This window comes from Papaver somniferum, chromosome 5 (genome assembly GCF_003573695.1).
Source record: "Papaver somniferum cultivar HN1 chromosome 5, ASM357369v1, whole genome shotgun sequence".
Lineage (NCBI taxonomy): Eukaryota > Viridiplantae > Streptophyta > Magnoliopsida > Ranunculales > Papaveraceae > Papaver > Papaver somniferum.
In genome coordinates, this window is record NC_039362.1 from 16150422 (window position 1) to 16174988 (window position 24567).

A 24567-nucleotide genomic window follows, 5' to 3' on the forward strand; every position below is an offset into this window, starting at 1 on the left:
ACTGGTAGTAGGCTAGTGTCTGTAGCGGCTTAATACAATGTGGTGTTCAAATTTGGACTAGGTCCCGGGGTGTTTCTGCATTTGCGGTTTCCTCGTTAACAAAATTTCGGGTGTCTGTGTTATTTCTTTTTCGCATTATATTTGTTTATATAATTGAAATATCACAGGTTGTGCGTAAGTTCAATCAATTAGATAATCGAACCTTTGGTTGTTGATATAAATTGATTGACACTTGGAAATTGGTTTTTGATATCGTCCAAGTTATTTCTTATATTCAATCAGGCTTGCAAATCCCTATTTGTTTGATTGACGATTAAATTGAGAAATTGAGATACAACTCGTTGATATACTTTTCTTAAGATTGAGTCTGACTGTCTAGTTGATTCTCTTGAAAGTATATTGGAATTAGTCCATACAGATTATTAAGCGAAATATTGGGTGTGGTTGTTAGATCCCCGCTTTTTCACTTCCCGTGTTAGTGGTTTATGTTTCCTAAGGAATTATTATCACCATAGTTGTTCCTACTCTGCCAAAGAAGTCAATCATTTTTTTGTTTTTATTCTACCGCGACATATTTTACTCAGGACCTTTTATTTAATCAGATGAAAGTGGTACATTTTCTAATGTAAGAGTTGCCTTCCTTTTGGTCGGATGCCGGTATTGTTCGATGTTAAGCTCCATTGTCTTCAAGATAACTTCCATTCCGGTTTATATGCTTGTTAGTTGTGTCATGGTCATCAATCATGACCTTCCCATTCTTAGGTCTAGTTCCCTCGTTTTATTGGTATATCTTCCCCTTCTTAGTGTTCTCTATTGTTGGAAACAGTGAACAAATAATGAAATGGAATCTCAAACAGCTGAGTCGCGGACTAGGTCGCTATCTTTAAGGTATTTCGCGACTCTGCCTCTTGATTGTGCTAACAGTCAAAAAATTTGTCGAACACCTAGAGGATAAAACAATTGATTCTCTCTTGTTCGATTTCTCTGCACCTTGAGAAATCGAACCAACTCTTACTCTATCTTACACTTGCTCAGAATACAATTAGATGAAAAACTCAGTGATTCATCTTCTCCAAAAACTGTCTTTTATAACTCAAAGGAAATTAATTCGGTTTAATGAGAATAAAATCAATAATAACTGCCTACTTAAAATCCTCCATAATTGTAATAAAACGGCTAGAATATAAAACCGAAATTAATGAATTTAATTGAGAATATTAAGTTGACAAAAAACGTTATGGAAATCAGAAGTTGAATCTGCAAAAAATTAACTTTTAAATCAGTAGACCTCCCAAGACCTCGAAGGCCCCGCTCTCCCGGATTTTTTTTAAGTAATATCTCCCTTATAAAGCATAGTTTGGACTATTTAGGCAAGTTAAAGGGTGGTCCATATTTCTCCCAGGGAAAGCTAAAACTATGACAGTAAAATGATGAGTTTAATTAAATATCAATAATAAATGTTCTATTAGTATTTCATAATAAATGTTTATTTAATTAATCAAGTAAATATTCTTTCATTAATACAATACATAATCAATTTATCTAATATTCAGTAAACATTAATGGTGGTTGTGATGGTGGGTGGGGGTGGTGGATTAACGGTGGGGATAATGGTGGTGGGTGTTGGTGAGAATGGTGGAGTAATGACGTTAATGGTGGTGGAAGAAGTAATGATAGTGGGATGAGAAATATGTACTAAGGTAAATAAATTACTTAGTTACCCTTGGTTAATTTTTTTATTTGATATTACTTTAAAAAAAAATTAAAATAATATTTTCGTTAATACAGTACATAATAAATTTATTTTATGTTGAACCAGTGGACATTAATATTGGTTGTGATGGTGGGCGGGGGTGGTGGATCACCGATGGAGATAATGACGGTGGGTATCGGATGTGATAATGGTGGAGTGATGATGTTAATGGTGGTGGTGCTGGAAGAAGTAGTGGTAGGAAAAGCTAAATCTACGGTTGTAAAATGATCGGTTTAATTAAATTTTAATAATAAATATTCTATTAGTATTTCACAATAATTGTTCGTTTAATTAATCAAATAAATATGCTTTCATTAATATAGTACATAATAGATTTACGTTATATTAAATCAATAGATATTAATGGTGGTTGTGATGGTGGATAGGGATGGTGGATCAACTGTGGGGATAATGGTGGTGGCTGTTGATGAGAATGGTGGAGCGATGACGTTAATGGTGGTGGTGGTGGTGGTGGCGGAAGAAGTAGTTGTAGTTGGATGAGAAAGGTATCATAAGGTAGATAAATTACTCAGTTACCCTTGGTTTATTTTTTTTATTTGATATTACTTCTTTTTATAATTTTTTTTTAAAATAATACTTTCATTAATACAATATATAATAAGTTTATATTATATTGAATCAGTGGACATTGATATTGGTTGTGATGGCGGGCAGGGTGGTGGATCAACAGTGGGGATAATGGCGGTGGGTGTTGGATATGAGAATGGTGGAGTAATGACGTTAATGGTGGTGGTGTTGAAGAAGTAGTGGTAGTGGGATGAGAAATGTGTCCTAAGGTAGATAAATTACTAAGTTACCTTGGTTTATTTCTTTATTTGATATTAGTTTTTTTTTTTAAATTCTTTTATTTTTAAAAATTTAAAATAATACTTTCATTAATATAGTACATGATAAATTTATATTATATTGAATCAGTGGACATTAATATTGGTTGTGATGGAGGGCGGGGTGGTGGATCAGCGGTGGGATAATTGTGGTGGGTGTTGGACGTGAGAATGGTTGAGTGATGACATTAATGGTGGTGGTGCTGGAAGACGCAGTGGTGGTGGGATGAGAAATTGTGTCCTAAAGTAGATAAATTACATAGTTACCCTTGGTTATTTTTTTGTTTGATGTTAGTTCTTTCTTTTATTTTTTTAATTTTTTTAAGTTAAAATAAAATATTATGGGCCAGATATTTGTCGGGTCAGGACATGAAAGAAAATGAACGGTTGAGGACTATAAGGAAACCAAGCTCATTCATAAAGTTAGATACCAAACCAATATAAAGCGCAGTTACAATTGAAAAAATTATTTTTCATAAAAAGATGCCTTAGAAGGTTTTATTAGAAAACAAAAGAACAAACATTTACACTGAGTTGATTGTTAGTCGAGCGACAAGCTGGGACCCAACCCTTTTTGACATCTAAAAAATTATTTACATGTAAACTCTAAATAATGTTTTATTCTGCATACATACAAACAAAACTGTAAAATTATATTTTTTGCGTGTTAATTTAAATTTTGCATTTGGACAAGTTAGGAAAGATAAAGAGCGGCTGAGATTTGTTTAGGGAAACGATATATCAATGGTTGTGGTTGTTTACATCATTATTGTATCATTAATTTCACATAATAAATATTTTACTATAAATGAAACATATTTTCGTTAATAAATAATAAATTTGTTAATAATCATTACGGATGATCGGGGTGGTCTTTGTGAGTGGTGGTGCATGGAGCTGGTGACGATATTGTTGGTGGTGGAAAACATAGTGGTGATGAGTGGTCCGGGTGATGGTAGTGCAGGTGCTCCGTATGTTAATGGCAATAATGTTTATTTTATGTCGTTAAGACATAAGTAACATTTATTGTGGAAGTTGTGGTTGATCTTCTTAATGTGAAAATAAGATGGTTATTAATACAAAATAAACTATTGTACAGGCTGGCCACAATTTATTCCGAAAAGCAACCCCTGAAAAACCCAACGATGATAGGGATAATAAAGGTTTTCAGTTGGTCTCACCACATGTTTCGTCCGGTGATTTTTTCGAGAAAAATATTTAGGTCAACCCAGCAATTCTCAAAAAGAAAACATATCAATTAAAAAACATGAAAAATAATTGTCATTTTATATATAGCCAACAAAAAAATGTCAAAAATTAAAATTGACATAATTTTTTACTTACTACGGAGGTCATGCCGTTTCGGCACGGGTAAAGTTCTAGTAGATATATATAATATACCTAGTCAAATGCATGGGGTGTGACTTGAATCCAAATCTATAATGTGGGAGCCCAAAATAATACCATCATACTATTTCTCTAAGTTTGGTTTAATATTACAAAACTATATTTTTAAATATATATCCCAACATCTATCGATGAGTAAATGAAAAATCCGATCTTAAAAATTATTTCATGATGAGTAAATGAAAACCAGATTGCAAGGATATGATTGTCCAATGAGAATTCGTGATGAGTAAATGAAAATTAGATTGCAAGGATGTGATTGTCCAATGCTTCTTAGCATGCCTCTTCATGTGACAACTTTCTTGAAGTTCACGAGACTAATTAACATTGTAAATTTACTTGCAAATATCAAATTGCTTGTGGCTTATGAACTGCGAAAACTCAGAAAAAGAAAAAAAAAACGGTACGGGACTATTCTTAACCAACACCGTTTCAGTGTTATTTTAAATTCTCCCATAATCCGAAGATGGTCATTATAGCATCATACTTAATGTAAATTCAAATTAATTATCTTGTTTTCCAGATTTTTTATTCAGTGTATATGTTTGATTACGGTTTTGTAAATCTACTTTCTATGGTTGAACCAACAAGAAATCATACTAGCTCCATTACATTTGTCAAGTTTTCAGTTATAATATTAATGTGCGTTCAAATATTAAAAAATTAAGATACATTTATTCAACAAATGTAGGCATTCGTGATCTCACATGAGTAAACAAAATAATATCATAAACTAAATTAACACAAAGCATTTTTGGGTTACGATCCAATACCAATTTCAACTTTGCTTACGTACTCTTCCCGACAAAATCAAAATCTATCGCAAGGAATGTTGTAATTTCTAAGTGTATTATAAAACACTAAAATTTTAGCTGTAAATGTTAAGAACAAAGCACATACCTTATCCATAAATATATCATTTAATACTACCTATTCACCAGACATATATGAGTATGATTTACCTCTTTAAGAGAACGGTAAATTGACTTATAAATTCATAGTTTTTGAAATCGGAAAATGAGTCATTTGTCCAAAAAAATTTAAAACATGGTTCAAATGGACGAGTAAAATATTAGTATGGGTGAAATGGACAAAAAAAATCTAGTAAGGATGAAACTGGATTCATCTTGGCTTAAACTTAAAAAAATAGCAAGGATGAAACTGGATGCATCCTCATGTAAATTAAAAATAAGAAAAAGTATTTGAAAATGGGTAAGATGAAACTGGTTACATCCAGGCTATTTTTATATTTTTGTTCATTTGAACAGTATATTTTTAATTTTTGTCCATTTAAACAGTATCAAAATGTACAAATCCTTTTCACCCAGGAATTGTTGATTTTGGTCTTTTTAACCAATTTTGTGTTTTGAAATCCGAAAATGGGTCATTTGTCCAAACATGTTTAAAACATGGTTCAAATGGACGAGTAAAAATTTGTATGGGTGAAATGGACACCACACAAGGATGAAACTTAAAAAATAGCAAGGATGAAACTGGATGCATCCAAGATGCAAATTAAAAATAATAAAAGGTATTTGAAAATGGGTAGGATGAAAATGTTTACATCCTGGCTATTTTTAAATCTTTGTCCATTTAAACAGTATCAAAATCTAAATGTCCTTTTCGCTCAGAAATTGTTGATTTTGATCTTTTTAACCAATTTTGTGTTTTGAAATTTATTAATTAATAGTCTAATCTTGCTTGTGGATTAAAATTAAATACTCGCCTAATGCACAAAAATATGTTACGTAATTAATATTGACCATTTGAAATAGACAAAATAGTCTAATAAAGCATCTCACCTTTTGAGAAAATTAGTAAATGAAACACGTCGGTGATTTCAAAAAAAAAAGGATATTGAGAGGAGCTTTGTATGGGATTTTAATCTATATTCAAGCTAATGCAAGAAAAAGTAATCCTTATGGATTATAAATACTCTCTCCATTTCGAAAAGACAGTCCGGTTTGACTTTATCAAGATATTAAGGAGACTATGATAGTTTGCATTCCCACCCTTAATTATTTGTCTAATTTATTTCAATAAATATGTTAGTAGTAAAAACTACCAAACATCGTATTGGGATTGTAAATAGAAAAAAAAAAGGAAACTAAAACATATGAATTTATAGAAACAGTATCAATAAAGATTGTATACTTATTGAATATAATCTTAATAAAGAATTTAATTTGGAACCATACATATATTGTCTTCAAAAGGATATATTTTTCCTTAATTATAAAGATTTCATTAATATTCTAGATTACATCTCATTAAAATAGAAATTATGAATATAAAAAATTTAAGGTTATGTTAGAGAGTTCATTAGAAAAATATGACTATAAACAGAAGCTGGACACATTTTTGAAACATACCAAAATAGAATAGAGGACGGTCTTTCAGAAACAGAGGGAGTGCCTTTTTTTACTGGTTTTTAAAAATAAAAGGTTAACATCTCAATTTCGCCCATACGGGATGAGACTGCATATGTCGTGTTCAGGTTCATCAAAAATGAAAAACATGATAAAATATAAGTATCTTGTATCATAGTAACAAGTTAAATTATACACATTACACGATGCATGTTATATACATGAATTTCAAAGAATAATTATGATATTTGAACGATGGCCTTTGAATTAAGATTCTTGCTTTTATATTGTTTTATTTTTTGATCTTTCAAAGACAATAGATTAAAAGGCACACAAATCATGGGCAGATGGATACGACTGAAACATAGCATAAATCTCGAAGAAAAACTAACATAACAAAGCTAAAGCTAAAGCAAATAAAAATTTTCAAGTACAGAAAGAAGATCAGCAGTGTAAGATACATCTTGTTGCACTTGAAAATCAAAATGCAACTTACAAACCAAAATGGAAGACAATAACTAATATCAATTAGTAGACTCGTCAACATCTCCTATAATTACACCATCATGAATTTTATGAGATCGTTAAACGTTTCTTTGTGGTCCATCTTTAAAGAGCGGAAAGTTTAAGCCCCATAAAGAACCATATTTCAAAATTTTATCTGTTGAGACCTTGTTAGGAATTCTAGATTTTGGAAGTTTTTCATTTTTGTACTATGAGTGCTATTTAGGAACATACATGTTAGTTTGGATTTTAATCTCAACTGCTTGCTGGATCCTCAAATTGGCCCCGACGATGACAATTTTATGATGTTTATATCTGAATCTTCCAAAGCTAATTGAGAAGTGGCTACCTACTTTTCTTCTTCGATTTCATGAAATCTATTACGGATTTCAAACCCGAGGAAATTTAGGGGTCAACAGAAGATGTGCTTGCACCTTCGATAACCGGTTGAACATTCATAATTATACTCATGTTAGTGTCATCTTGAATCTCCTCATTCGAAAATATGTGTTTGTTTTTCCTAGATCTTTTTTTTTCCTTCTTGATAATCTCATCTGGTGCGAACAAATGTCTTCAGACACTCTAAACTCTCAAACCAAATGTCCTATAATTTTTGTGAACAAAATTCAAGGACTTTTGGAATATATGCATATTTCCAAAAACTTTCTTCTTCATCATCATCATCACCCAACCAAACTCGATCCAGAATCTTCTTAGTAAAATCAACAGTATTACAAAACTAGCAAAAAAAAAAATCTTAATCTTTGTAAAGGTGGTGTAATTATATACCTGAATAGGTTTCCCAAAATCTACATCCACTAGTAATAAGTTATCATGTTCAATTTCGACTCCCCAACTTAATCACCTGTTTAGGTAATATGATTACAACTTAAATTTAAAGCATCAAAATTAGGTTATCTAATTTAAAATTCCTAACTACATAAATTAATCCCAAAACAAACTCATACAGTCTGATATTATGTAAATACAAATATCTCAAGTGATATGAATACAATAATATGTTATTTTACAGATAAAGAAACTGAAGTGGGAATGAGTGAGCACATCATTCCAAAAGGGTAATTTATCGAGAAATTGATCAAGAGAAGTTCATCGGTGTAACTGAAGCCGAAGTAGATAAATAATATGTTACTTCAATAATATTGTTAGGCTTGCAGTCAAGCCATTTCTAGCTCTGGTAAGGGAAATTGATCGAGAGAAGTTCATCGGTGCAACTGAAGTCGAAGTGATCCAAACATTTCTTGATAATTGGGGGGAAGCTCACGGTAAACCTTTTCTTTGCAAAGCTTGTTTCAACATTCTTAAAGATGGTCTGTCTCAAGCACATCTTTACCGCACTCGAATGCCTCTCATGGTATTTACAATGAAAGAAGATGTTACTCTTGTTCGAAGTTGGTTACATCATATGATGAGACCAATGAACAGTGACTATTTCTAGGAAGGAGTACTAGACCATTTTATAGCGTCGCGGAACGAAACCACGAGAAACAGTTCGAGCCTAGAACTAAGATTTTCATTCATCATTAATGATGTCAAACATTATACAGAAGTTTTGTGGGTGGTTCACCGTTGCAATTCTGGATTATCCAACGAAGAACTGGTGAGTATCTTAATACCTTTGTCCTCACTGATCAACTGCATCACAATATCTTTACTTGTTGTTTATCTGTTTTACAGAAAACCGGAAGAGAGTTTAAGCATTTTGAATGCTATGAATCTATAGGAACGATGTCGCTGGTTTTGATGTAGTTTGATGTTATTATTGTCGTTTATTAAAATGTAGTTTGATGTTATATGTACATTTAAAATGTAATAAATATCGCTTAATCTGAAGTGGAAATCTATTTTAAAATCTACATATTTTCAGTCATTGATATTACTGCCAATTTTTTTACAAGAAATAAACTCAGATAATAATAAAAAGTACTAAAAAACTTCAATAAAAATCAAGCACAAGCCTTGGCATCCTGTTTATCTTCATTTGACGTATCTTCCATTCAACGCGTTCTTTGACAATTTCGCCTTTGTTTTTGAATTTTTTGTTGTTAACTTTCAAAACTGGAGCTTATCTCTGCCTTTTAGCGGAACATTTTCTTGGAGCCACTTCAAAAACTTGCACTTCCCTCTTACAATTTTAAATCTTTTTAAAACTTCCACATATCTCAGAAACAACATCTTCAAGTTTTGCATCGCAAAAAAGTGTGACCGCCTTTTCAAGAAGAATAAAACTAAAAAATTGAAGTAGATTTAGAAGAGAAAATTCAAGAGAAATGAATTTTGGCGTGAATGAGTTGTTTGAAGATGGTGGTAATTTATAGAGGTAAAAATGAATGTTTTTTAAATTTGAAAAACTAGCCGTTGGCGGCTGCGCATCACGCGCCAACGTGTTGAGATCGTCCACCAATTTTTTTCTTAAACCGCCAGCGCTTTTCTTTGACACACGCGTTTGATGATCAGCCGCCCACTACTTTTATCACGGTACAAAATGCAGTTTGACCATCCATATGGCTAAACAGATTTGGTGACTTGTTGATTGCTATAAGAATTGCCTCAAGGACTTGAAGCTTTTCAAGGCTGCTAATGGGGGACCGGAATTACATGGGGTACCTTTTCATATGAGACAAAAAAATTATATCCGATCCTGACTGTCGGATCACTCAAACGGTATCCCTGCTAATTCCGATCTCCCATTAGCAGCCATGACTATTCTTACACTTGTGGTTTTGTTATAAAAACAAGTGGTAACACCATTAAAGGAAGCCTTAATTATTTAATCGCACCCCAAAGTAGTATCATTCAATGATACTAATTTTGCAGTAATTCCCCAATAGGAATTATTCATTCATTTATTCATAGGATAGGCTTGAGAGAGTACGCCTTTTGTTTTTCTGTCATTAATTTTCATTACATTATTATGATGATGATCAGAAGAACAGAAGGTACTGACTAGTGACTGCATGATAAGTTGCTGTAGTAGTAGTCCCTTTCAAAGTTCAATTTTACCCTTCTGATGACATTTTTACTGAATATGATAGGGCTAATCTAGGTAATAAAATGTGGATGATGTCAAAAACTTAGGTCACGGAAGTGATTAGGCCATCAATAGATACCACTCCTTTTCGATGTTTTTGGTTCTGACATCTTTATCCACGTCATCATCAGCACCGAATGAGATGGGCGACACGTGTGAGGATCTGGATGGGTTAGGATGATTTTTTAAGTTACTTGCGTGGCATGATATCATCGAATCCCCGAGTTTACACGTATTAGCTTTTGATTTTTGTTTTTGTTAATATGACGTGGAGATAATAGCTGCACAATACACGTGTTTAGGTGAGGGGTGCGGGGTCCTGATAAAAAATAGTTGCTATCTCAACCGTACAATTATTCAATGCAATCCGTTTGTGTAAATTAAAAAAAAAATAATAATTTGATTTATTAAAATGAAAAGAATTTGTTGTTTTGGAATCCTCAAATTTTTTAGTAATTAATTAGCCTAGTTTAATTGGGCGATAACTTCTATTTGGAGGTCATGGAATTTTGTTTGCCCCCAAATTTTTCAGGGGTGTAAAAATCGGAAGATGAATATACTATTTTATCCTTGATTAATATTTTTTTTTTCAAGTAACGATCCTCATTAACGACCCTTCACCGACATTAACGACAGTTTAGGATCGTCATATATATCATGATCAAAACAATAACGACTCTAAACTGTCATACACTAACGACTCTTTTTAGAGATTAACGACAGTCTATAACGACATTTCTAAAACATTAACGACTGTTTAAGTCGTCAAATGCGTAACCAAAACAGTAACGACCCTTCCAAAGGGTCGTCAGGGAATTGATCATTTTTATGACGACCCAAAACTGTCGTACATTTCCGCCATTAATGAATCTTCGACAGTTTAGAGTCGTCACTTAAACAGTCTAAACATTAACGACTGTTGAGGGTCGTCAATGAAATTTTTTAATACCTTGACGATTTTTCATACTATCTGGGCAAAAAAAAAAAAAAAAAAAAAGTTAGACTAAAAATTACAGACAAAAAATCTGGAAAAAATAATTAAACTCTAATTAAGTAAGATTATCACTAATTAATTAAATTTTAACTCTAATCATTTAGGGGCACTTTAACCATTTAAAAAATATTTTATAAGGGGTGACCCAAATTAGGTTCTGGTGACATTTTTTGTCTTCCAGTGCATGGCCGCCAATTAATCCCGATAGCCCTAATTAAGCTAGGTTAATTAGTTGTGTTAAGGATGGGGATAGATTTTGTTTGTCAGAATGGTTCCGATTATTTGAGACTATTGGCGCTCTAATTTGTTACACCAATTTGTTGCTTATTTTAAATCAGGTCAGATTGGGGTAATATCCAGATTAGTTGGGTATATTCATTTTGTTCCCAGCTATAACAGTGGGTTAAGAGGTGTCCAATATATATAAATTACCTAATTATCCTTCTCCTAATAATAACCAAAACTGTTCTTCTTTTGGTTTTAGATTCAAACCTTGTTCTTTTCTTTCTCCTTCCTTCATCATCAATTTAATGATTAATTTCTTTCTCCTTTCCTATATTTCATCGTTTTCAAATGTAAAAAAAATTGTCGACTAAATTTTCGTTTATTGTTGATTAATTCCTTCAAACTCCATCTAATAGTTTGTTTTGTTGTTTAAATGGCATATTGGGTCGGAAAAATTGAATTTGTTGGATTTCAGTTACACGGTCGTCATGATATCTCTTCGTCGAGCATGACGACTTTTCATATTTATTTTTAGTCGTCGAGGTTGTAGGACGAATAAAGTGACGACTTTTCAAAGAGTTTTGTTTCTGAAAGTAACATTTTACAGGGTCGTCATGGTCTTCATCTCTAAACCTTGACGACTAATAACTCCCAGAAAAAAAGTTTTCCTGTATCCAATTTTTTTGTTAGTCGTCATGGTTTTATGGAAATAAGATGACGACTAATAGACAGTCGTCAGTGTGTTGCATTTTCGACCATGACGACCACTGTGTAGTCGGCATGTTCAAAAATAACTAACATGCCGACTAATCAAGCATTTACAACACCTTTCATGTATGCCAAAAGTCATATAGTCCGCATTATGATTTATTATCAGCATGTCGGCTACTAATGGTCGTTATCTTCCAGTATTATCGACCTTGCCGACTTTTTATACTTTCAGTTTTGAAAGTGTGAACTTTTTCTGTAATTTTGAGTATGAAATCACTCAGAGCCTTTGCTATCCCCTTTTTATAAGTGTTTGAGTAATGTAGTTTCATTTCCGTTACAAACAAAATTCTTAAAGCAAATTTTTTTCCTCAAAAATTTTCCCACATGATCCATGAGTTCAATCTAAATAAAACATAATTTCAGAATTTTAATCGACTAACTCAATTAATTAAACAGATTTATTAATGTTAATTAAGCAATGATAGATTAGCCATTTTTGAAAATATGTGGCTAAGGGGTTTTTGGTTTTACTTTCCAATAACCTTATTTTGTCTTCTTAGGGATACCCCAATTAATCTGGGTATACGCTAATCTATCCAGGCAATAAAAGAACACAATTATTACTCTTAAATTATAACAGAAATGGTCGGTAACCTTGCAAACAAGCTGCGCACCAACCCCTTTTTGAATGACAATACCTATTCCGTGTAAAACAAAGTTCCTAAATTTATCATGAAAATCATGACTGGCTATGTAGCACCTCAATGTTTTCAGAAAAACTATCATGTCCTCCCCAAAGTCACCAAGGGTGGAGAAAGCTAAGACACAAAGACCATAACCCTGAGCAATACACTTATCCAAATATTTTTTGCGTTTATGAGTGACGACATTAGAGATAGCAAGGCTAGGCACGAAAGCACGACCGCAACAACAGTGAAAGGAAAAACCCATGTGACAGGGATTCCTAAACTACATCCAAAATCTTTTAAATTTTTATAATGAGAAGAAAAATGGCATGGGATTTACTAATATGGTTTTACGTCGGACTTGTCGCATGATTGTGCTTATTACTTTAGTGGCCACGTAAGATTATGATTTTTCTACTTTTCACTAAAAATGACATAGCAGGAACTCAAAGAGTGAATACAAAGCTCAGATTGAAGACTCTACGCTGATGGATGACCATAATGGTTAAGTGGAAAAAATATTAATAGAAAGTCGAGTCATTACATGGTCAGTCCATCATGGTTTGAAATCCCTACTCAACTCATAAACAATATGTTTAAAATTAAAAAATAGATAATTTTGGTATAAAGGTATCGAGTTTTGGCATATATTATAAAAATAATTTTTTTGTTCGATCTAGATAATACATATCCAAATAATTTCATTACAGATTAATTTTTATTGCTAGTTTCACTTAACTAGTTACATTTCTGTGGTGATTTTAATGGGTTTGATGGTTTACTTAATCTCCTAAAAATCTGTCGATAAAACCCAAAATTTGTCATCATGATTCACGATATGCTCAGAATCCAAAAATCTGCTAGGATGATCCAACATTGACCAAGTGACTCAAAGTTGTCTTATAGCACTTAATGATCACCCTTAATGAAATATAAGATGTGATAAAAAAAAAAACGCCTCGTTCGCATCAAATTCAATTTTCGTGATCTTAGCTAGAAGTCACAACATAACTTAAATTTGTTTCATGATCAATAACATGATCGAATATTTACTTAGTAACCCAAACATTGCCTCGCGACAAAAACCTCATTGCGACCCAAAATCTGAACTCATGACCTAAAGTTTTCATCATCCCCAAAATATGTTCCGATAAGCAAATTTTGTACAACATCTCAAATTCTGTAAACACGAGCCAAAATCTGTCACGTCACCAAATCTTTTCTTAGAGAAGTACACCTCGTTGGTAAAAGATTTTCTCAAGAACCAAATTCTTTATTGCATGGCCAATTTTTTTATGAGACTCGAAATTGTCTTGACCTAAATTTTCTATTGTGACAAATAATCTATCTCGCGAGTCATGACACGAAAAATATGTTGATCCTTATTTGTAGACCTAGTGTGTTTGTCGCAAGTCTATGAGTTTTGGTATGGATTAGAGAAAAGATATTGAATTTGTCCAACTCATAAAATGGGTACCAAAGCGGTCAACCATTCAGTGGCTTGGTAAATTACCAAATAATCTGTAATGAAATTATTTGGATATGTATTATCTAGATCGAATAAAAAAATTATTTTTATGATATATGCCAAAACTCGGTACCTTTATACCAATTATTTTTAAAAATTGATATTCTTTTTAATAAAATAGTAGGAAAATGTGTTAGGAATATGAAAAAATTACGACCTCCGTTTCAAAATAATAGATTGGTTTCATGTACAAATTACACATGAAACCAACCTATTTTTTCGAATCAGTGGTAATATTTTGTTTAATATGAATTTAATAACCCGGTAGAATTTGGTAATCGCTGATGTAGTCATGAAAACCCCATGATTGATGTTTGATGGTTATTACCCAGTTGACACAAAACAAAATATGTAAAGTTAAAGAAGCCATAGTCTCTCAAGAGTCGAGACTAAAAAAATAGTTGTACACTTGTACATAGAAACAAAAATGTTGGAAAATAGGTTCAAATAGAGATGAAATAAACACAAAGAAATAGTTGTACTCTTGACTTACAAGGTTCGAATAGATTTCTTTTAGACGATTATTTCTACCCTCCCAATATCAATTGGTGATTATAACATGTATGCGAAATAATGCCTTCATGATACAATGAAAATCTTACAGAACACACGAGAAAGGTTTCTGATGATGCTTTTGAAAGAGAGAAAACAAGTTGAATTAATTGATCAGAATGGGAGAATGCCTTCACTATTTATAGGGATATTCAGGTCGAACACAACCGGGAGGGGCTACGCCACCCGGATCCCCCGGATAGCGTCAAACAATCTTGAAAATATCTAACAAAGAAAAGTGGTAAAAATTATTCAATAGAGATATCTCATTTATTACTATCCGGCATTTGATTCTCTCTGTATTTTGTTACTTTTTACATGTTATCTATTCACTAAACGCACTTTTTTCTTACCGATCAAAACAAAAGCAGTATTATCACTAAACGTAGTCATGTTAACCTAATGATGAGAGTTAACTTTGATACGAGTTTTAATTAGCTATTATTGTTCATTTAATTAAATTACTAATTTTCGATAATAATCACTTGGAAAAGAAGTTTGATTATCTTCGAGTGCGAATGCCGAACGGGGTTTGCTTTATTTCTCATCCAAGACAAAATCGAATATGCTTCTTCTCGATTATAATTAGGTATTTTATTCTCTAATTATCATCATATTTTTTTTTTAAATTAATCTAAATATACAAATCCTCATGTTGTTATTAGAGAAATTGCAGACATGATACGCAACAATAAAAATACAAACTCATGGGCCTTTGATGTTCACTAAAAACCCTACAATGTTCCAAACGAGTGTAAACAAAATTCCAAAGAACAAATCAACCAAGTTTAAAAAGCTACTTAACAATAAACAAAAAAATTAATTAAAAAGAAGAAAAGGAAGTGAAAGTGATGAGTTCAAGTGCTAATTATCTCACATTCCACCAAAGCCACCAAAGATTACTCTTGACAACACTCATACATTATTAATCAAGTGATTTTCCAAGTACCTACACTACGTGCACCGCCGTAAACGTCATCGTTGGATGCCCAAACGATATGACTATCGGACGGCAGAAGCAATTGTCCGGAACAAAATTGCTATTCTTTTCAATAAAATAGTAGGAAAATGTGTTAGGAATATGAAGAAATTAAGCTAGTTCATCATATTTAAAAAAAGGAGGAATTAGTGAAAAATTTGAACACGAAAATAAAGTTAGCTAAAGGAACGTCACTAAAGTTTAAGAGTAGTAGGAGGTTTTAACTAATCAAACTCTCACTAATTCAAATGTTCAATCCTTGTTTTGTATTTGCTTCTAATTTTAATGCCTGCCTAGTTGCATGCTTAGCAATTAGTAGGATTCTCGTGCGTGTCGACTCGGGAGTCGGTGTAATTGTTGTCGATGCAGAATAAAATGAGCCAATGATGAGAAACTTAATTAGTGACATATAGTAGTACTGTTTATCTTCTTTTCAGTGGTGGGTTCATTTTTTTAAAATTTTTTTTGGCATCAAGGATGAATGATTTTGATCAGTTCACATCATCCAAATTGATCATCTCATAGTTAGCTTAAATTGTTTCTATCCAAAAGATATTTTTAGCTATATTTATGATATTTGTTAGATTTTCTTAGCTCTGTTCCGATTGCAGAAAGCCAGAAAGCGCTTCTAATAGATTGAACGAAGCTCACGGTTTCACCAACCAGGCAACACTTGGCCAATGTTGTCATCCTTTTTATGTTTTTTTGAGTCTCTTTTGAACAATTTTTATCTAAATTAGTGGAAACAAGCCTAACTAATATAAGAAAGGGGGTTTAAGACTAAGACTTAGACCAATAAATGATTAATATGGGATTAGTTGAGGTTATACAAGCTTAAAAGTCTATGAATACCAAGGGTTTAAACAAAAAATCCTAATCAAAGAAGAAAAAAAAAGGGTAGGGTTCAAAGACAATAGTGAGAAGTGGAATGTGTCAAATCTGGTGCCACTTGACATTCACTGAACAATGAACACTTTAGGTCACACTCATCATCATCCTTTCATAATCATCCAGCTGTTCTTTTCAGAGAGGAGATGAAAAGAAAACGAAGCAAGGACACAAGTTTTTCCATTTCTCTCTACTTTGTTTTACTAATTTAACTCTTAAAGTAATGTTCTCCTTCTCTTCCATAAACACCTAACTAATTTGGTGGATGACATCACACTAAACCATTAACACAGATTGTTTTCCCACTGGAACTCAGGATCAGATTCCATTGGGTGGTGTTTGGTACTCACTGATCTCAGTCCTGCACGCCAGCACACAAACAATATGGAATCGTACCATGTCACAGATTCTGGCAGAATCAGACACATTATTGGAAAATTTGAAATTCAGCTTGCATGATTCACTTGCTCATATCAATTGTCCAGCCCTCTGCTCATTCATGTCATCAAATTGCATGCATCAGCATTTGATACAAAACCATGGGCGGTTTCATGTTGTCAAACAATCCTACCATATTTGCATTTAACTGACTCCCCATGTCATCCGATGATCATCAGATGCAACAACAGGAATTATTATCATGAAAGATTGGAAAAGACTAGAGTACAGTGGACATCAGAAAAACCAACTGAATAAGATACAACCATACCAAGAATTTCTTGTTTCGAGCCGAGTAGTGAAAGGCAGTGCAAAATGAAAAATTCAACTGTTTTAGGTAGGCTCGTAGGAAAATATACATGAAAAGGAATTCGACTTTGATTTGAATCAGAATAGTCGTTTTCTAGTAGGGAAGGTTGAGGATCCATTGTCTGATGCTGTCGCAACAGGAACTGGAGCCTCTTTTTTAGCATTCGCTGATTCCCTCTTAGATGACTGGGGATCCAGGAAGAGAGCTTTCTGGAATGTTTGGGAAAACCCAGTAGCAATTATGGTTACATGCACCTCACCTGTGTATCTATCATCAATTACAGCACCAAATATTATGTTGGCAGATGGGTCTGCCAAGCTGGTTACAATCTGCATTAGCAACAAAACAATTTGCATCAATTGTTGATTCAGATAGATACAATGTGGGAGAAGTATATTAAAACCATAACAACACAGCTGACTAAAAATATGGCTACTCCCATTCTACCATAAAACTGACTCTACCATACAATTGATGCAAAGAAAAGAACACAAGACACCGCCAATGATAATGTCCAGATGATCAACATATGAAATACAGGTCAAGCGATATAGTAAGTAAGATCAGAGTTGGCAAACCAGTGTGGCTAGTCAGGGAGCAGCTAATAACGAAGGAGGGAAACCCTCCCTCAAAATTATCAATAGCATTTAAGAAGTTGCAATTGCCTCCCACAATTAACCAGACTAAAACAATATATAAACTGCATTTTTTCGTATCACGGTGTTCAACTGCCAAGAATGTGTATGTTTTCTTTGTGCAGAAGTTCCATTTTAAATGGTAATACCTAATGATATTGTGGGGTTGTTCAATCTATGGCCAACCCTAATGATAAGGCACAGATGGTCAAAGATACTGTACATATGAAATACAGATCAAGTGATATAATAAGTAAGACCGGAGTTAACTAACCCAATGTGGCTAGTCATGGTGCAGCTACTAAGGAGGGAAACCCAATGTGGTTATCAACAGCATTTGAGAAGTTGCAACTGCCTCCCACTTTTAACCAGATTCAAAGAATATAAATTGCCTTCGTATCACAGTGTTCAGTTGACTAGAATGTGTGGGTCTTTGTGCAGAAGTTCCGTTTTGAGTGAGTAATACCTAATGATATTGTGGGGTTGTTCAATATATGGAAAGTAAAAGAAAAAATAATACATTCGTGTTAAGGCTATATCAGTAGCAAATGTTTTGGTGCAGTGGTCAGATAGACAATGAGTTTATCAATCAGTTAACTTTTGCGCACTAGCTTCATTGTAAACCTGATTTGAGGGGATATCTACAGAAGTGATCATGGTTAGATGAAAAAAGAGGGCGTTTGAACCTCCATGAATGGTTGGAACGATGCATATTGATTTATGGTCATGAGATGTTGACTTGTTCTTGTCTTGGGAGTTTTAAATTTGTACTATTGTGACATGTTGGTATGTTGGCTTCTGGGTACTGACTAATCATTAGTTTGGGTGTGTCCTGTTGTTGGTCGGGTAAGCTAAGTTCACGCTTCATGTACTGATTTTCTTCTTCTTCAGTATTTCATATACCACCAAAAAGACATAAATAAAATGAAACGGCAAAACTCAATCTTCTTTAAGAGGTTAAGTTTGGTACCTGTGACACTCTGTTCACCTCTTGCAAAGTTAGGTCCTTTCCCCCCGTAATATTATACACCACACCAGTTGCCCGCTCAATTGATCTTTCTATCAATGGAGCTGAGGTTGCTTGTAGCGCCGCCTCTTCAGCTCGGTTCTTGCCTGTGGACACCCCAACACCAAGCATTGCGGTTCCTGAGTCTTTCATTATAGCTTTCACATCCGCAAAATCTACATTCACTAAGCCTGGAATCTGGATCAAGACATATAGATACAATAACGTTAACCATATACAGTTAACCTTCCGTTTGGTGAACATGTACGAGGTTGTGAGCAACACAGGGTTGTAACATTGATGCTTACAGTTATAATATCTGAGATTCCTTGAACACCCTGGCGAAGTACATCATCAGCCAAAAGGAAAGCTTCTTGAAGAGGTGTCTGTGCAGGAGCTACGTCGAGCAACCGATCATTGGGTATTACAATTAGAGTGTCCACAGAAGCCTGAAGTTTTTCAATAGCTTCAAGAGCCTGCAAAAGATAACTATATTTCATCACCTATTTTATACACAGAACAGGGGCAAGTTGATACATGTGACACCATTCGAGAAGAGGATAAACCTATCCACTACGTTAGGTTTTGCTTGGCATTCCATGACTAGAACTCCAAGTTGATACATGTCACGCTATTAAAGAACTAGATAAACTTATCCACCAGTTCAGGTCCCACGTGGCACTCCATGAATATTTGCCAACGCAATTAGGGAACAGGATAAACCTATCACATTTAAGTCCTGCTTAAACAGGTGTTATCGACCAAAATATGGCAAGTTCATACATAAAACGCTATTAGAAAATGGAACAAGCTTATCTCCCGTTTCGGCGCTCCGTGAATATTCGCAAATATTCACAGCCAAGTTATACTAGCTTGTGCTTAGTGTGCGATAAAAGCATACGAACTAGTTTGAAGTGTGGATGCCTTACTTTTTTCTTGGTAAAACAAAGACAAGTACATGAGAAGTATTTCAGATGTAGGTAAGAGAATGCACCTGTACAGACCTTCTGCGACCTTCAAAACTAAATGGGTATGTTACCACACCTACGGTCAAATAACCAGCATCCTTAGACAAGCGAGCCACTACTGGAGCAGCCCCAGAACCAGTCCCACCTCCCATTCCGGCGGCAACAAAAACAAGATCTGAGTCAGCAAGAACTTCACAGATCGCATTTTTCGACTCCTCAGCCGCCTGCTCGCCTAACTCCGGATTTCCTCCAGTACCTGTATTACTGAACAAACTATCTGTCAGTTAAGAAACATACCACACCACTCACAGTGGTTCTTTACTGGCTATGGAGAGGAACTACGAAGTTCACTGAACTGAGAGCATTTAAAAGAGAATCCGAGTGACTTTTCACTTTCAGAAAGAAATTTTTAACAAGAAAACGTAGTAAGCCAAGAAACTTCCTACCTAAACCACGAGTCAATTGTTCCCCTATTTGGACTCGTTTCTCAGCACTTGACTGCACTAAGGCCTGAGCATCAGTATTTATAGCATAGAACTCAACTCCCTGATAACAATGAAAATATAGCATGAGCACGCAATTGACGTGATATATAATCCAAACATGGGAACAACTATCTACCAAGCTATAAACCAACTCAACCAAAACGAGAAAAGATATGAAGAATAATTAGGAAAGAACTTCTTCCTTAAGGAAAGGCTTATCTGTATATAAGCCACTTTAACCAATTCATTAAAGTTCTTTGCTTCATCAGCAACCCCAAATAGCAATCATGGCACTACATCTTATCTACAAAGAGTGACTAATTTACAACATATGAGAGTGTATCCGCATTGGATTCTGAGAGATAAGTTTTTATTTTTTACTCCATTTGAGGGTTCCTCCTCCAAAACATAGATCACTACCAGAGAGGGGGACTAACGACTCCCTACTTGGACATCAAAAGGGGGTGCGTTTCGTGCAATAATAAATCGAGCACTACAACATCGAGCCTTATGCACAATACCTATACCAGTTCCAACACTGGCGCCAAAAACTTCCACTAGTTCCACCACCACCTCCATTGCCACCACAACCACCTAAGAACCAACACCAGCTCCAGTTCCATCACCAAAATCTCCACCCTCCCTAAAACTAGCACCACCTCCACAACCAGCATCAATGCCACCAACTCATGCTACAAATCAGCGGTGGGTGGAGTTGGTGCTGATGTTGGGGGTGGAGGAATGAGGGACGGCCCAGGAGTTGCAGGTGGTGCAGGGACTCGGTGGTGGAATTGGTGTTAGGGGTGCAGGGTCCTGCGGGAGTTGAGGGCTTAGGCTTGGTAGTCCACCCAGCATAAGCACTAGTTCTCAGGTACAACACAAAACTCAATACTAAAAAAATCCCTAATAAAATGAGAATCTCAGCTCAAACTGAAATCAAAACAATATAAAAATAAAACCCTAATCTGTAATTTAGAAAACAAACCTGAAGACCACTTCCAATCATCCGATTAACAGCATTATTACCGCCACCACCAATACCAACAACCTTAATTCTCGCATTCTCAGGAGATGAATCTTGAGAAAATGAACAAGAACATGAATATCTCGATACTAGGGTTTTACATTTGTAGGGTTTTGAGTAAAGATGAACACTTGAAGAAGATGAGAATGAAGATTGAAGGGTATACAAGGAATTTCTTCTAGTTGATAGGGCAAAACTGGGAAGAGAAAATAATTTCTCGCAGCTCTGCATTTTACCTTCAAACTCAAGCTCACAGTGAAGAAAGGAATTAGACTTCCGGAAGGAGAAGAAGATATCGGAGCTGGAAATATTATATACCTAAAATACCCCTCTTCATTTTGGTTGAATTGGGGTTAATTTGGTAATTTGAAAGAGAAATGAAAATCTGTGGCAACCAAAAGGAATAAAAAGGATAAACAAGAAGGGGTGTCTTTCCCTCCAAAAATGAGTAATCTGTTACTCCTCTTCCCTCAATTTCCTCAAATCTTTCCTCCAAAACATTCAAATACTTCAGTCTGTTGTTCTACTGATCGAACCCAGACTTCTCAAAGTAAAAACAATCTTCTCTTATCAAATTTGGTTTCGGTAGCAGTTGTTGTAAGTACTGCTTTGAATTCTCCACTACCTTCACTAGCAATTCCATCATTGAATAATTCTCGGAGTAATTCCGCTGTTGTTAGTCCGACTACTCCGTTCTCACAGTCCAAAAACTTGAAGATCGGATTAGAATATGGGTAATTCATAATGTGATTCATTCATTTTCATTAATTTGTTGAGTGCCACAGGTTTCTCTTGATTTTACATGGTTTTGTATGCTTGTTTCTTGCAGGAAAATTAGACCATGTCCATCGATTAATCCTAGTTGTATATCGTCGAATCCTAAATCATCAAACTTCGCATTTCCATGGGTGATTTCTAAGAATGAAATTGAGAATGCAGTTCAGGTAATCATGAAAAACAAAAAAAAACAAGTCATTTTTAGAGTTTAGCATATTCGCTTATTGAGTTCTTGTAATTACATTCTGCAGAAATTGCAAGAAGCAATAATGGAAACACAGAAAAATGCAAAGATCTTAGTCATTGAAGATACTCTGGATGGTAACTTAATTTCTGCTCTGACACCACTTTTTAAAAACTCCAATGTCTGTGTAGTATTGTAGTTGTTGGTTACCAGTATTGATTGGAGTGTGTTCGATTAACAGGGAAATACGTACAAGCCGAGATTGAGAATGGAGGGTTTGGTAACAAAGATGTGGTGGAGTTTTTAGTGAAAGGAGATGTGGTTTCATATAGATGTATGGCTCAGAAAGTAACTTATGTGTATCCATTCACCACTGCCTTTGGTGATTCAAAGGGACAAGAAGAAAGAATGAAGAAAATCCTCGACCAGTTGGGTTGGTATGCACTCCATGGATTGAACCATATATCTTATAATTCCAATTTCAAGAACCTTAGTTTTCACATATTTGCTTTCGCTATACTAGTATTACGCAGTTGTATGTAACTTGGGTATACTAATACTATGTAGAGCTCAGATTTGTCTATCTTTATGCCTTGGATTGCCAGCAGAAAGTTTTTGATAAAATGGTTGTGTGAACTTTTGAATTCGCTTCGCATATGAATAACAACGGATGGCCTAATAACTTCAGTTTCTATGGGCCTCACATGGCATGACATGAACTATAAACTGGAGAAAGCTAGCTGACATTAAAACACCTTTTAGACCAAAAATTATGGGGTGTTCTTCTGCAGGCCAAATTCTTGCACCAAAAAGCAGATTTAATTTATTTTTCTTTTTCTTTTTCTAGAACAACAAGAAAAACGAAAAACAACACAAAAGGGAAAGAGAATTAGCCCACTGGGATGGAATCCACTCGACAGGAAGGGGAGAATGAAGTTACCACCATTCACTGATGTGATTGGATGCAGTGTATTTTGCCAGAATGTGAGCTGCTGTAATCTTTCCTGACAAACTCGATGGAGTACTCTTGAATCTCGCCTACAATATTTCTGACACACCAAGGGACTTGCTTTAACTTCTTGGACAAAGTGAGAACCTTCGAAAATGACTTTGTTCAGTCCCTCCAGAGCGCTTTTCAGCTTGTCAAGAGCTTACTGCATGCAAGTTCCTGACCCTGCTTCCTTTGAAATAACCTGCATGATCACAGGCAATTAAGCCAATCGCAGTTATAGTAATGTTGGAAATGAAACAAGTGTCACAATAGAAATGAAAGCAGTTTTGTGATGGCAATAATGTCAAATGTTTTTTTAGATATTCACCCATCTATATAGTAACTTAAATCCATCGCATAACTGGAATTCAAGTAGACTTGTTGTCGCTAAGATACCACATATCTTTACTGAAAATGATCCATCCTGGGTTTCTTAAGGAGATATGGACTCAGCAAGAATATCTGAAGTTCTTCATTGGTGGAGTTGTTCTTTTCAGTGTGTATTGAAAGTCCCGTAAATTATTCCATTATAAAAACTCAATTTCATCGTAGAAAATACTAATTAAGTATAAATATCAACCATGGATTAGGTTATAAATGAGCCTATACCTCCATGAAGCCCCTTCCCTATGAATACAAATGACTATCTTTAAGTTCAAGGCTTCAAGCTTCTCTATGGCTTGGCCACCTCAAAATGAATATACTGGCATTGCCAACATCCGTAACCACAATCTTTAGGAATCCTTTCTTAGCCCCATGTTTCACAAAATTTAAACATTGGAATTCTCAGGTCCTCTTGGACCAGTAATCATAACCCTCGATTGGGTTGTCTATATTCCAGCATGAACTTGGGACATAACTAATTATGAGCTTAAGACTCCTAGTAGGGGCGTAAAATGGCCCAGGTCGGGCATGATTATTGAGTACTTGTGGAATCTGAAAATTAGGCTACAGAAGCATAATAACCTAACCCATAGTTTATGAACACATTTTGGTGAACACGCCAAGACCAGAAGTATGCACAACGAAATGTGCATACTGAAATTCATTACGTAGTCCTTTTCACTAAAGATAAAATATGTGTCTTATAAACTATATCCAAAGTTTGGTCCTTCGGCCTAATTCCTTTTTTGCTAAGACGGATCTGGTTATTCCCACCAATTCCTAATCTTACAATAATTCTTGTCTCTAAATCTTGGCTAAACCATAATAACAATGATTGTACTCCTAAATTATATGGAAAGTTGTCAATGTGA

The 24567-nt window shown here is 34.5% G+C and overlaps 2 protein-coding genes across 3 annotated transcripts; one reads left to right on the forward strand and one right to left on the reverse strand.

The window, feature by feature from the left end:
• Positions 1-17111: 17111 nt before the first annotated feature.
• Positions 17112-21632, reverse strand: LOC113281055 (cell division protein FtsZ homolog 1, chloroplastic-like). The gene is made up of 6 exons (XM_026529695.1): positions 21321-21632; positions 20297-20396; positions 19877-20106; positions 19191-19358; positions 18847-19080; positions 17112-17570 (listed from the first exon to the last, which is right to left on the reverse strand). The coding sequence occupies exons 1-6, from the start codon at positions 21588-21590 to the stop codon at positions 17319-17321; spliced, it is 1254 nt and encodes a 417-aa protein (XP_026385480.1). The 5' UTR covers positions 21591-21632; the 3' UTR covers positions 17112-17318.
• A 147-nt stretch (positions 21633-21779) lies between these two features.
• LOC113281056 (thylakoid lumenal 17.9 kDa protein, chloroplastic) lies at positions 21780-23579 on the forward strand. Of its 2 annotated transcripts, XM_026529697.1 has the most exons (5): positions 21781-22093; positions 22189-22303; positions 22388-22457; positions 22562-22757; positions 23168-23579. In XM_026529697.1, coding segments are annotated over exons 1-5 (672 nt in total). In that variant the 5' UTR covers positions 21781-21803; the 3' UTR covers positions 23169-23579. The 2 variants fall into 2 exon arrangements, with proteins under 2 accessions (XP_026385481.1, XP_026385482.1); XM_026529696.1 differs by lacking the exon at positions 23168-23579 and having other exon boundaries at positions 21780-22093; positions 22562-23012.
• Positions 23580-24567: the final 988 nt, after the last annotated feature.

Bases quoted from the DNA above. Each gene is read 5' to 3' on its own strand.
- LOC113281055 (XM_026529695.1), bottom strand. From the start codon at position 21,590: ATGCAGAGCTGCGAGAAATTATTTTCTCTTCCCAGTTTTGCCCTATCA. The intron at 20,397-21,320 runs GTTTGTTTTCTA...CATTGTTATCAG, and splicing joins TGATTGGAAGTGGTCTTCAG to GGAGTTGAGTTCTATGCTAT. The intron at 20,107-20,296 runs GTAGGAAGTTTC...TCAGTAATACAG, and splicing joins ACAATTGACTCGTGGTTTAG to GTACTGGAGGAAATCCGGAG.
- LOC113281056 (XM_026529696.1), top strand. From the start codon at position 21,804: ATGAGTAATCTGTTACTCCTCTTCCCTCAATTTCCTCAAATCTTTCCT. The intron at 22,094-22,188 runs GTAATTCATAAT...TGTTTCTTGCAG, and splicing joins AAGATCGGATTAGAATATGG to GAAAATTAGACCATGTCCAT. The intron at 22,458-22,561 runs GTAACTTAATTT...TTCGATTAACAG, and splicing joins CATTGAAGATACTCTGGATG to GGAAATACGTACAAGCCGAG.